At 41.1% G+C, this 13,797-nt stretch overlaps 1 protein-coding gene across 1 annotated transcript; it reads right to left on the reverse strand.

Annotated features, from left to right (window-relative positions):
• Positions 1-1,308: 1,308 nt before the first annotated feature.
• On the reverse strand, positions 1,309-13,576 carry UBE2T (ubiquitin conjugating enzyme E2 T). The gene is made up of 7 exons (XM_044674578.1): positions 13,552-13,576; positions 6,707-6,869; positions 5,927-5,996; positions 5,090-5,195; positions 3,930-4,028; positions 3,743-3,826; positions 1,309-1,556 (listed from the first exon to the last, which is right to left on the reverse strand). Exons 2-7 carry the CDS (start codon positions 6,813-6,815, stop codon positions 1,431-1,433), a joined length of 594 nt encoding a protein of 197 aa, XP_044530513.1. The 5' UTR covers positions 6,816-6,869; positions 13,552-13,576; the 3' UTR covers positions 1,309-1,430.
• Between the last annotated feature and the right edge of the window lie 221 nt (positions 13,577-13,797).

Raw genomic sequence — 13,797 nt, forward strand, 5'->3', positions numbered from 1 at the left:
AAAATATAATTGGGGGGCTATTCTTTTTTTTTTCAATTACATAATAGAAACAATTTTTTAAATTGTCCTCTTGCCCTTTGCAATTCAAATTTTCTCCCTCTTTGCCTCTCTCCCTTTTTCCCCTTCCTTGAGATGGTAAACAATCTGATATAGATTATTTCAGAACTTGCATGTAATACATATTTCCATGGTTCTCATGTAGCAAGACATAAATTGCACATGCAAGAAAAAAAACTCATGAAGGAAATAAGATGAAGATCTGCACTCAGATTGCAACAGTTCCTTCTTTGGCTGTGGATAGCATTTTCATCATATGGCTCTTGTTATTTTAGAAACTTGCTTTGCTGATAATGGTTTAGTTCTTCACAGTTAATCACTGTATATTTCTGTTACTGTATTCATTGTCCTGGTTCTGCTCACTTCAATTTGCATCAGTTCATACAAGTCCAGTTCTTTCTGAATTCATTGTATTCATCATTCCTTATGGCACAATAGTATTCCATTACAACCATATACCACAACTTGTTCATCCATTCCCCAAGTGACGGACAACCCCTCAGTTTCCAATTTTTTGCCACTACAAAAATAGCTACTAAAAATATTTTGGTACAGGTAGGTCTTTTCCCCTTTGATCTTTTTGTGATATAGACCCAGTAACTGGTATTGTTGGGTCAAAAGGTATGCATAGTTTTGTGGCCCTTTGAGCCTTGCTCCATATTGCTCTCCAGAATAGTTGTATGAGTTTACAGTTCCACCAAAAGTGTATTATTGATTTCCTTCTCCAGCTCATTTTACAAATGAGGAAACTGAGGCAAACAAGGTCACTAAGTATCTGAGGCCAGCTTTGGACTCTGAATGATGATTCTCTTTGACTCCAAACCTAGCACTCTATCCAGTGCACCCCCTCACTGAACTTATTACTAGCTATGCAAAAATCTCTAAGAAGCTGACAGGAACAAGTAAGGAAGAAAATAGCCTTAGTATCACCATTCCCACACTATGTTGGAATCCAGTGATAACTGAACTGTTTGTTACAGTCATCCTGTACCTATGACAAAGTTTCCTTAATGACAGTGGGAAGAGTGTAAAGTAGGAGGTAGTGACTATTTAAACATTCTGATTATCTATTCTCTTGTACCAGCTCACTCACAAATATACACATAGGGGAAACACATACCCAATGTTTAATGATTATTTATTTTTTAGGTTAAAAGGTTTCAAAATACATATGTACAAGATAAATATAACAAATTACATTCAGAAAATTATTCTACTGCAGTAAACATAAATATACAAGGCCTGTTTTATGCAGGAAAAACCATGCTACTCTCATCAAAGGCCAAGAAAAACATTCCAAAGGACCAGGCCCGATCAGAACCCTTGACAGAAACAGAAAGATATCAACTGAGACAGCTAATGTCGGGTTCCTCCTAAGCATCTGGGCAAAGTCTCTTCTCCAGGCCCCCCAGCTTGGAGCCTTTTCTTTTCTGTGGTGCTTCTGCAACTTTGGGGTTACTGGGCTCTGGTCGATTCTCTATCTCCTCATCTTCTTCGGCCTAAAAAAAGCAGAGAAGAGAAATGAACAAAGACACTGGGGTAAACAAAGAACAGAATGGCATAACTCAGAATGCTCTCTTCCCTTTGCTTTCCTTTCACACATTCTCACTGGTAGAAAGTGCTCCTCTCACTTTCTCTTTCCTCTTAAAGGTCACCCCAACCCTATGCAGGCAGGTCAACTACAAAAGGCCTCTTCAACATTGGGGTGCTCTCTCTCTTTTTGTGTTCCCTTCACCTCCTACCCCTCCTGCCATCCCCACTCCCCCGTGTCAAAGGGAGACAGAACCTATCTGGGCTGTTCATACCACTTGGATGAGACAGGAGCCACCGAGTATACTTCTTCTAGTGAGATGAGGAATAGCAGACTTTACCATCCACCCTGCCTCTATGACTTGAAGGCTCTGTGGTACTGCCACCTGATATACTAATACAAACAAAGGATTCCTGAGCTTTGCCATCAGCCTTGGGGGATCAATCTTCCTTTTGGTGTTGTCTTATGCTAAAATCAGAGTGTGAGTGCCTTAGAGCAAGAACTATCCCCCTTTGTCTCTATCCCCAATGCTTAGAATAGTGCCCCACATATAGAAAAAAATTTCATTCATTCAATCATTCCCCCAAATGCCTGTATAAACAACAACAACAACAACAAAAAAAAAAACCAGCATCCCAAATCCAAGTCATGCTTTATGATGTACTTCCTGTAACAAGCTTGTGAAGTAGAGATAAAACCAGAGGCTGTAGTGAACTTTTATTCTGTAGGGTCCTGTAGTTCAGCAATTTGAATTTTCATGTGTCAAAAAGAACTTTGTTGCTAATTGAAACTGATGGGGTGAATTTAGAGAATTCTGCCAGGGGTTTATGAAGTCCCTCTTGGGTAAGCTCTCAGACAGACTATTCCAAAAGAGCTATCTGTCAAGCCAAAACCAACTCCCCTCCTCCACCTCCATGCCACCAGTGTTAAGGGAACTAGAAGAAAAGAATCTTTACCCCATCCCAAGTGAGGCATCCTGGTAAGCAGAGGCTGCCTGCCCTCTAGTGTTGTTGATGGAGTGTGGCTGGTAAGTATTAGCTGAGCAAGTGAAGGCTAAGGCGATGGTGCCCACAGCTCATGATGAGTTAAAAACCAGCTAGAGAAAAGGCCATCTAGTCATTCTAGAGAGGGCACTGTGATGAGGCTTTCATGGAACAGATTCCACTGATGAACCCCAACACCCTTTTGTGGAGGGTGCCTTTCCTTTCTTGCCCTGAACATTCCTGACTTCTAAGGCATTCTGATGACACATTCCTGTTCCACCAGTAAGTAACATAGATAAAGTTTGCATTTCCAAAGCAAGAAGCAAGAAGGCCTGAATTTGTATCAATAGCCGTGTGACTCTGGATAAGCCCCTCTGTGCCTCAATTTCCTCATTTGTAAAATTATGGGGTTGGATGGCCTCTAAGGCCCTTCTACAATAGTGGTTCCCAAACTTTTTTGGCCTACCGCCCCCTTTCCAGAAAAAATATTACTTAGCGTCCCCTGGAAATTATGAAACTATTTATTGAACTCAGAATAGAATGTAATACGAAAAAAGTGTGGCCATCATTGCCTCCCTGGATCATTGTAGCACCCACCAGGGGGTGGTAGCGCCCACTTTGGGAATCACTGTTCTAGATCTAAATATATGACTTAATCAAACTTGTATCCTCACCATGGGCCTGGAGAAGAGTGCCACACAGGACAATGGAGAACTTAATGGTCAACAGAGGGACCCTCTCATTCCTCACCAGGAATACACAATGTACTACCACTGTAGTTTTTTTTTTTAACATTATATTTATTTATTTATTTTTTAAACCCTTAACTTCTGTGTATTGACTTATAGGTGGAAGAGGGGTAAGGGTAGGCAATGGGGGTCAAGTGACTTGCCCAGGGTCACACAGCTGGGAAGCGTCTGAGGCCGGATTTGAACCTAGAACCTCCCGTCTCTAGGCCTGGCTCTCAATCCACTGAGCTACCCAGCTGCCCCTACCACTGTAGTTTTTAAGGGAAAGAGCCCTTCCCTTCCTCTCATCTTACTCTGGGCAAGGGGTAAAATGAAGAAAATGGGAGAAAAGCTAAACATTTCCTGAGCACAATTCAGACTTGTCAGATGAGATAAATCCACTGTTGGACAGAAAGAAAACAGAAGGCCATTTAGAGAATTACCTGTTGCCTCTGACGAGCATGCTTCTCAGTCCACTGTCTGGCATTCTTGAGGAAGGTTGGCTTGTTGTACTTAAACTCAGAAGACTAGGAGGAAGCCAAGAAGACAGTGAATGGGAATGTCCTACCTCTGCAATCACTGCAGCTTTGGAGTGAGTGACTGATGCCCCAGAGATGAGGAGACACTTACTATGTCAGCCATGAGGGGGTCATCAGGGTTGGGCTCAGACATGAGGAGCTGGATGGAGGTCAACACAGTGGAAATGTTCAGGGATGGTCTCCAAGCTCCCTGTATGAGAATGGAAAATAAATCAGATTTACAAGACAAGGTCTCTGATAGGAAAATAGGTGCCTTTAATGCATTGCTGGTGGAGTTGTGAATTGATCCATCCATTCTAGAAGGCAATTTGGAACTATGCCCAAAGGGCTATAAAAGATTACCTGCCCTTTGATCCAGCCATACCACTGCTGGGTTTATACCCCAAAGAGATCATAAGGAAAAAGACTTGTACAAAAATATTTATAGCTGCGCTCTTTGTGGTGGCAAAAAATTGGAAAATGAGGGGATGCCCTTCAATTGGGGAATGACTAAACAAACTGTGGTATCTGTTGGTGATGGAATACTATTGTGCTAAAAGGAATAATGAACTGGAGGAATTCCATGTGAACTGGAACGACGTCCAGGAACTGATGCAGAGTGAAAGGAGCAGATCCAGAAGAACATTATACACAAATGGATACACTGTGGCACAATTGAATTTAACAGACTTCTCTACTAGTAGCAAATGCAATGGTCCAAGATAATTCTGAGGGACTTATGAGAAAGAATGCTACTCACATCCAGAGAAAGAACTGTGGGAGCAGAAATGCAGAAGAAAATCAACTGCTTGATCACATGGGTTGATGGGGATATGACTGAGGATGTAGAATCTAAGTCAGGGGTCGGCAACCTCTTTAGCCTTGAGAGCCATAAACGCCACATTTTTTAAAATGTAATTTCGTGAGAGCCGTACAGTGCTCACAGTGCACTCCTGTAACAGCGCCTGAAAAAAAATTACTTTATGGCTCCTGCAGAAAGAGCCATACGTTGCCGACCCCTGATCTAAGTGATCACCTTAATGCGAATATTAATAATATGGAAATAAGTCTTGATCAATGACACATGTAAAACCCAGTGGAATTGTTCATTGGCTACGGGAGGGGGTGGGAGGAGGGGAGGGAAAGAACATGAATCATGTAACCATAGGAAATTTCTCTAAATTAATTAATTAAATAAAAATTTTCAGATTAAAAAAAGAACTTAAAAAAAAAGAAAAGAAAGTAGGTGCCTCTTATCCACCCCTCAGTTACCTTTGGGGGCAGTTTAAGGACATCCAGGCAGATCCTCCCTGCAGAGTCAATGTTAGGGTGATAGATCGGAGTCAAAAAGCGTATCTTTGGAGGTTCAAATGGGTACCTTTGAAAACACAGGATAGGAAGTTCAGGTCCTTGCTGAGGCTGCTGCTGCTACAAATTGTGGCAGTATCCAAAGTTTTCCCATTAACACCATCCCAAAAGGAGGGGACCACAGGCTCTAGAAAGGCCCTAAGAGATCACACCATCTAGCCTCTCAATTTCACAAACATATTGAAACTTGAAGAGGTGGAGCACCTTTTGTTCATATCTATACAAGTAAAAGTAAGCCTGTAGAAAGACCAGCATTCAGTTCTGGCTCGGGAATTTCTGGAAAACACAATCTTCAGAATGGAATTGACACATTTTTGCTCCTCACCTAGAATCTCACTAATGATGATGTATCATATGGAGAATCTCCTCTTCTCAGGATGCTGGGTAGAAAGTGTGCAAGGCCTACCTTGGGGAGATCCTGAATAATTATTTGGATCCTTAGAAACTCCCCTCCTATCCTGAATACAAAAACTATCACTGTTTACCTGATAAGGCACTTATTTAGAAGGCTTAAAGAGCTGGAAGAAGCCTTAGAGAAGATCTATTCTAATCTCATTATACAGAGAAAGAAATGAGACTCAGAGAAATCAAGACTTCCTGAAGACCACATAGATAATTAGTAGCAGGGCAGAGGTTAGAACTTCATTCTCTTGGCTTCCAGTCCAGTGCTCTGCTTACTACCCACAACTGCCTCCCCAAAGGGCCTCTCACTCTGCCAGTCTGGAATCAAATTTGACTGACCTTTCAGGAATGGAGACTTCCAGCTTGAAAATGCCCTTTTCGTAGGGTGTGTTGGTCCCACCCAAAATCTCTTAAAAGGAAAAATAAAATAAAAGGGAAAAGAGATGAACTATATAGTTTTAGTGCCACTCAACACCATAATTCTAAAATTTCAAGACTAGAGTAACTATTCCTGTGATGATCTTCCTTATTTTACAGATAAGAAAAATAAGGCAAAGTGATTTGCCCCAGGCCACATAGTTATTAAGTGGATGAGACAGGATTTGAACCCACCTCTTCCTGACTCTAAACTCAGTTCTCTGTCTATTAGAGTAAGCAGTCTCAGTTAATATGTGCCTCAGAGCTGATGCCCAAGTGCCTTTGTTAATTTTTTATCAACAAAGGGAAACAAGCAAAAGTTATTGTTCTCAAACCCAAAAACAGGAGGAAATATGGTATCCTTTTTTTTTTTTTAAATATTTTTAAACCCTTAACTTCTGTGTATTAGTTCCTTGGTGGAAGAGTGGTAAGGGTAGGCAACGGGGGGGTCAAGTGACTTGCCCAGGGTCACACAGCTGGGAAGTGTCTGAGGCCAGATTTGAACCTAGGACCTCCCATCTCTAGGCCTGGCTCTCAATCCACTGAGCTAATCCAGGTGCCCCCTATGGCATCCTTTTGATGAAAACAAAACTTTAGTCTATCAGGGGACTAAGATGTTTTTCTTCCCAAAGTCTGAAGAGACCAACTCCTGAAATTTGGCACAACATCCGCAAGCTCTTACTATGAGAGGGGCGTACTTACGGGCTCGGAGATCATCCATTTGGTTTGCATTCTGCCAGCAAGTTATGCCTGGGGGTGGCTCTGTGGCTAATAGCTGCAATTCCCGCTTTAAGCGTGAGGCTCTCTGCATGTTCTTCTAAGTGAAGGTGGCTCACTCTATGACAGAAGTGTTGAGGGGGAAGGTCTATGAGGAGGGAAAAGGAAGAGTCAAGAAATAAACAATCAGCAATCTTTCTTGTAGAGTGTTTGGCATAAGAACCCATAGTACCAGATTCTCCAATCCAACAAGCATTTATTAAGTACCTACTGTCATACTAGGCTAAATGCTAGGGGTACAAAGACAAATGAAAATGCTGCCTGCCCTCAAAGAGCTTAAAAACAATTGGAGGAAACAGCATGTACACACATTAAAGACAATTAAAACAACATGTACACACATAACTAAATACAAAACAAAAACAAAGTAGTTTCAGGGGAAGGGAATGCTAACAATAATTAGGAGGATCTGGAAAGGGCTCATGTAGGAGCTAAGTCTTAAGGGACACAGATATGTCAAAAGGCAGACTGGATGAGAAGGGGGAGCATTTCAGGAATATGGGCTTCGAAATGGGAGACCCATATAAGTAGGTTAGTTTTGCTAGAAAGTAGACTTTTGTTAGGGCTTTAACTATCGAAGGATTTTTAAGACTTTTAAGCAGGGGAAGACATCATCAGATCTATGCTTCAAAAATGGCAATTTGGCGGCAGTATGGGGGACATTGGGAAGGGAAGTGACTTCAATCAGGAGGACTGTTGTGATTAGAGAGATGCAGATGGAGGTGAAAGATTTTGTGGGAGGGAAATCAATAAGAATTGGTGAGAGACCAGATGGACAGGTGGTGAGAAGTGAGAGGGAGGAGTCAAAAGGACTCCCAGGTTGTAAACATGGATGACTGGAAGAGGAATAGGTTTTTATGACAAAGATAAGAGGTTCCATTTCAAAGATGGTAGGTTTGAGATTTTTATGAGGCATCCACATCACTGGCAGCTGGTAATACTAGCCTGGAACCCTAGAGAGATGAAGTCTAGACACACAGATGTGGGAATCATCTCATTGAGATGATGATGAATGCATGGAACTGATAAGAGGGAAAAAGAGAAGACAAAGACTAGGGGAAGGGAGAGAGGAAGGTATGTGGGAAAAGAGAGAAAAAAAAGAAGGGCCAGGATAGAATTTTGGGGCACATTATTCCAATTTCCCCACTGTTCCACTTCTGTCTGAATTTTGTCAAAGACTTGAAGAAAGCATCCCTTTAATCCTTCAAAGGACCAGCAACTGCATCAGTGTAGACATTGCAGATATTTGAATGATTCTTAGTATAAGATGTTTGTGTTAATTCCCCAATAGCTTGGATATCAGATCTTTTCACATGTTGATGTAAATATTTTTTTCCCAAACAGCAGTTTCCAGTCTTATCTTAGTTGCACCGATTTTATTTCTGCAAAAACCTTTTGATTTCATGTAACTGAGAAGATCTATTTTATATTTGGAAATTAATGATATCACTTATCTACAAATTTTCCTCTTAGTTGTGAAAGGAACATGATCTTATCCTTATAATCTTTTAAAGTGTTGTAATCTTTTATATCGATGTTGAATAGGGCACTTAAGCATATTAAGCTATATGGTATTGGGCTAACCCTAATTTCTGGTAAATGGAGCCTGTGATTTTTTTAGTCATGTATCCCTTCCACATTGCAATTTTCTCTAGTGCAGTTCCGATATATTGGAATTTTGTGGAAGCCACAGACAACACACAAAAGCCAGCAGAAAACATAGAAAATATTTAGCCTATGACCAAATACTTCATCTAAATTTCACAGTAAACACCACATAAAAGAATGAGGAAAAGTTTCACACTTCTTCTCTGATAAGAAGGGAGGGTAAGAAGGGAGGCCCTGTTTTCTACCAATTTTCACTCTGATGATTCACAATCTTTACTGTTCTTAGACCTCTCTATAGTGTTAATCCTTCTTCCCTTCCATCCTACCCTTTTCTCCCCAAACTCCAGAGATGTCATCTTTTATAGTTATCCTCATACGTACAGTAATTTCTCCATTGGCTTTTTATTTTCTTCAGTCTCCTTTAGTGTGGGTGCTCCACACTTAACTCCCTTTCAGTCTCTATATACTTTCTTCCTCAGCAATCTCATTTACTTCTATGGCTTTGACCACTTCCCTTCTGTTAGTGATTCTTATCCTGATTTATCTTCTAAGCTCCATGAGGGGTCTTAACTAGTTTTGTATTTTGGACCTCTGTGGCTGCCTAGCAAAGTTTACACTTTTCAGAAAAATGTTTTTAAATTCACAAATAAAATACAGATTACAAAGTAAACAAATCACAATGGAAATAAGATATATAACATTATGAAGTAAATAAGTTATATTGAAATGCAGTTATCAAAATATTTTTTAAAAATCAAGTTCACAGGGGCAGTCAGGTCACTCAGTAATTAAGAGATCCAGGCCTGGAGACAGGAGGTCCTGGGTTCAAATATGAACCTAGGCAAATCACTTAACTCCTATTGCGTATCAATTCTAAGACAGAAACACACACAAGTTCATAGACTCCAGTTAAGAGAGGAATTTTACTTGGCTATCCTACTCTCACATAACACTGAACATGTTTAAAACTGAATTCATTATCATTCTCCATAAACCTGTCTCTCCTTCTGACTCTACAATTTCTGTCACTGGGTGCCCAGTCTTCCATATTTATAACCTTGGGTTATAAATCTTTTTCTCACATGTCAATCCAGGCAACAGATCTTGGCAGTTTCATTTCTAACTTCTTCTGTATCCATCCCCTATCAATTCCCAAAGCAAGCATGAGAGTATAAGCCTTCATCACCAGTCACTTTGGCTCCTGCAGTAACATCCTACCAGGTGTTCCTACTTTTCATCTCCTCCCCGCAGTTCACACTGCCACCAGAGTAATCTTTCACACCCTCAGATCTAGTAGGATCATTCTTCTGCTCAAAAATCTGGAGAGCCTGCTGCTGCCATGATCTTCACGTCTCAATCCCTCGGCTGGCATTCTAGCACCTTCACAACCTGGCACTGTGCTTCCTTCCAGCATTCTCTCATATTACTCCTCTCTGCACACTCAATGTTCTAGGCAAACTGGAAGATTCTCAGGTTCCTATACCTTACCCCCAAATCTAATAAGTAATGAACTTTCCTAGATCTAATCCTTTGCTCCCAGGTCTTTCCCTAGGCCTAGAATGTGTTTCCTCTCTATTTTTCTTATTTTTTTTAAACCCATACCTTCTGTCTTAGTATTAATTCTAAGATAGAAGAGCAGCAAAGCCTAGGCAATTTGGTTTAAGTGACTTACCCAGGGCCACACAGCTAGGAAGTATCTGAGGCCAGATTCAAACCTAGGTTCTTTCAACTTTAGATCTGATGTACTATCCACTAACCAGTGATGGGCAAACTACTGCCCTCAGGCCAGATGCAGCCCCCTGAAATGTTCTTTTGGCCAGCTGACATTATTCCTAATCTGATGAATACAATGAGTAGGATACAATACAATGAAACTTCCAAAGAGTTGCCTTAGAAACAGACTGACAGATGAGCATCTCCTTTCCTTTGGCCCCCTCTTTAAAGAGTTTGCCCATCACTGCACTAAGCCACCTAGCTGTCCCCATTTTTTACACATTGGACTTCCACCTATCTTTAAAACATGTCTCAAATGTGTTCCTTTACTCACTAATTTATAGAGATCCTGTTCTATAACCAGAGACTTATCTGAGTGGCCTAGGGTGGTCATCGAATGTAAAAAACAAAACAGATTAGAAGCACGGCTTGTTAGCTCAAAGTGCTCTGAGGTACAATGGAGTCACCAGTTTATTATATAGAAAGTTAAAGATCCCCTTTCCCCAAAAGCCCAAGAAAGTTTCCCACAATTACACAGAGCAGTATTTTTACTATAGTCAAAACAAAAGCCTTAGAAGCCTCCAGGTGTAGATAAAAACCTATGCTAAACTATCAACAATATGTGTTACCATTAGATGAAGTCTGGGACATCTCGTTAGGCTGGAAAACCCCTGAAGTTCTCAGCCTTGATGGTATTAAACAATTTTTTTGAGCTTCATTATTTTACTTTAATTCTGGGCAAAATGCCCTGCCAAAGGTTCGACCTTGGTTATACTAAGCAGCTGCATTCTCGGTCAAAGGGGAACAGCGTTAGCCCCCCTCCTGCTGGATTACTGAGAGCCCAAAGCTTTTTCAGTAAGACTATAATGCATTTTAAAGAAAAGTGAGAATTATGAAAGGAATCAAAAGAGGAATCTCATATTTTTATCGTAAGATATCCCATTCCAGTTCTTGACCCTGATGGGGAGAAAAGCCAATACATAGCTCTGCCGGTCTGTATTGATCTTTTGATGGGGTCCAGATAAAAATATCTACTTGAGATTTTAATTTGTCTTAATAGCTCCCAACATATTCCCCTTTCTCTTCAAAATAACATGATTTATTACACAGGAAAACTTTGAATAATAAAAGAAGTTATAAATTGGTTATAATCATCAGTTATAGTTGGATCTGATAGGAATTACAGATCAAATTGTTTGTTTACGGCTCTCCACTAATTTTGTTTTGTAAATCTCTAATTCACATATCATATCCTACTGTATAATACAGCCATCTTTGTTGATGTCTCCGTAACAAAATGGGGTAATTCATTGAGCAAGATAATAATGTTTATTAGCAGGGACATGTTTCTGGTCAATAAATGGGCCAATGGCTTGCTTCCATTTATTCCAAAGACCCTGAATAAAAGCACAGTTCTCCTTTTCTAGATTTTGGGGAATAGAGAACAAAGAACAGAACAGATAGGTGACATTTTGAGTCTGATGCACAGGACTCTTTGCAAAGCTGAGGCACAGGGATTGGTTAGATTAGAAGATGGGTAATGGAGGTTAGCAACAAACCTCTCCTTTCCCTTCAGTACCTAAGAACTATTAAATTATTTTAGTCAGAGTGCAAGATAACAAATTAGACATCCTTAAAGGGTAGCTTGCTGATATAAAGATATTAGAAGGATCTCCTTAGTGTTCACAGGCATTCCTCAACATCAGCTAAATTACCTGAGGCAAAAATGTGCCAGTGATTAGGCAGGAAAGCTGAATTTTTAAACTTAACCCAGTACAGACCTGCTAAATCTCTGAACCAAAGGTATATTAAATTCAGTGTGTCCAAAGTTAAACTGTCTCCCTACCACTAGTAGGAACTTTCTTATCTTTGTTGATAGGATTACTATCCTACCCAAGTCCCACTACTCATCTCCCACTGTCCACCTTTAATCACTTACAAGGTCTTCTCAATACCCCCAATCCATCTTTCCTTCCTTCCTCTTTTTCTCTATTTGCACAGCCTTCTAATTTATCTTTGGCTTCCAGGCTTTACCTTCTCTAATTTATTCTCTACACAGCTGCCAAAATAAACTTTCTCTTGGGGACAGCTAGGTAGCTGAGTGGATTGAGAGTCAGGGCTAGAGACAGGAGGTCCAAGGTTCAAATCTGGCCTCAGACACTTCCCAGCTGTGCGAGCCTGGGCAAGTCACCCATTGCCTAGCCTTGGAACCAATACAAAGTACTGATTCCAAGACAGAAGGTAAGGATTAAAAAAATAAAATAAACTTTTTGAGGAGGTCTGACTGCACATTACTCTTCTGTTCAAAAACCTTCCATGCAATTCAGTCGGCACTTATTACGTACCTACTACGTACAAGCCACTATGCAGGATTCTGGGGGTATAAAAGACTATGACTCTCCGACCCCCAGGAAGGTCTTGTCTTACTGGAGGAAAACAATACGTATGCAGATAGATATATTTTATACACATATATTTACATGTAAGTATTAAACAAAATGAGAACACCAAGAACTTTGAAGATCATACAGGATATATACCCTAAGCTGTGCTTTTCAGAAAATTTAAGGATTCGGTGAGGTGACAGTAAGGAAAGAGAACATTCTAGTCACTGAGGGAGGCAGAATGTGCGGAGGCAAAGATATGGAGATGGAATAACACATCCAAGAAGCAGTCAATACATCAATTTGGCTGGAATATAATAATATGAGGGGTGAATGATGTGAGATCAGTCTGGCATGACAGTTTGAAATAGGATCCTGAAAGGTTTTAAATGCCCTGCAAAAAGGTGTTTTATCTCAAAGGCAATAGGAAGCCACAGATGCTTCTACAATTGAGAAGTGCCGAGGTCAGACCTACATTTTAAAAAGATCTGTTTCAGGAGTTCTCCATTGCCTGCAGCATAGCCTCTGAAGCACTTTTAATAATCATAAGACTAGAAAACAGGAAAATTATCCTAAAGCGGCAAGCGCTAATTAATATGCAAATAAGGAAGTAAACCGAGTGGTTTCAGAAGATCGAGCAAGGTCTTATCTTTCTGGAGAATGCGTAAGGAAGAGAGATTCAAGCGAAAAAGGTACTAGAACCCTTCGGTTCCCGAGTTTTCCATCTTTGAACCCTAAGAACCAAGGGTTCCAGCGGCGTCACAGATTGGTAGAAACCACTGATTGACAACTTCTCCACCCAATAGAAACTTTCCTGAGACGATTCAAAAGCGACAGCAAAGCTTAAAAAGACCCCGGCAGTAACGTTTCCCTGGGTCAGCCCCATTCCCGAGAGAAGCCAAATTCCCCAGGGTATGCCAGAAACAGCACTTCGAGTCCGTGAAAGCGGACGCTCCTCCCGCCCCCATCTCCCACAGTGGTCTCTTCCAGAGCTCATTCTCATAAGGCAGGGAGGTGTAGGAATGGCCCATTCGTAGAGTTTCGAAAAAAGTGGGTCTGGCTCACCTGAACTACCAGAACGAGGTTCGCGAGCGCTTCTGCGAGGAATAGTGGAGTTCCACGAGGGCGCCAATTTGTAAAACCTAAGGAGTTGACCGGATTGGTCCCAAGTGAGCCGCCGGGAAGAAGCGCGGCCGGCTATTGGCTCACGCGGTTGCACTATCTGCGCAGCAGCAGTGAGAAACCGCTCGCGCTAGGGGCGGAGGGGAGGGGGGCAAAGAGTTTAAGAGAAGGGCGGGGCTTCCAAAGCCG

This window comes from Gracilinanus agilis, chromosome 4, assembly GCF_016433145.1.
Source record: "Gracilinanus agilis isolate LMUSP501 chromosome 4, AgileGrace, whole genome shotgun sequence".
Taxonomy (NCBI): Eukaryota; Metazoa; Chordata; class Mammalia; order Didelphimorphia; family Didelphidae; genus Gracilinanus; species Gracilinanus agilis.

Excerpts from the sequence above, each read along its gene's own strand:
- UBE2T (XM_044674578.1), bottom strand. The coding sequence starts at position 6,815 with ATGCAGAGAGCCTCACGCTTAAAGCGGGAATTGCAGCTATTAGCCACA. Across the intron at positions 5,196-5,926 it reads GAAGTCTCCATTCCTGAAAG|GTACCCATTTGAACCTCCAA; the intron begins GTCAGTCAAATT and ends GTGTTTTCAAAG. Across the intron at positions 1,557-3,742 it reads ATGCTCGTCAGAGGCAACAG|GCCGAAGAAGATGAGGAGAT; the intron begins GTAATTCTCTAA and ends TGCTTTTTTTAG.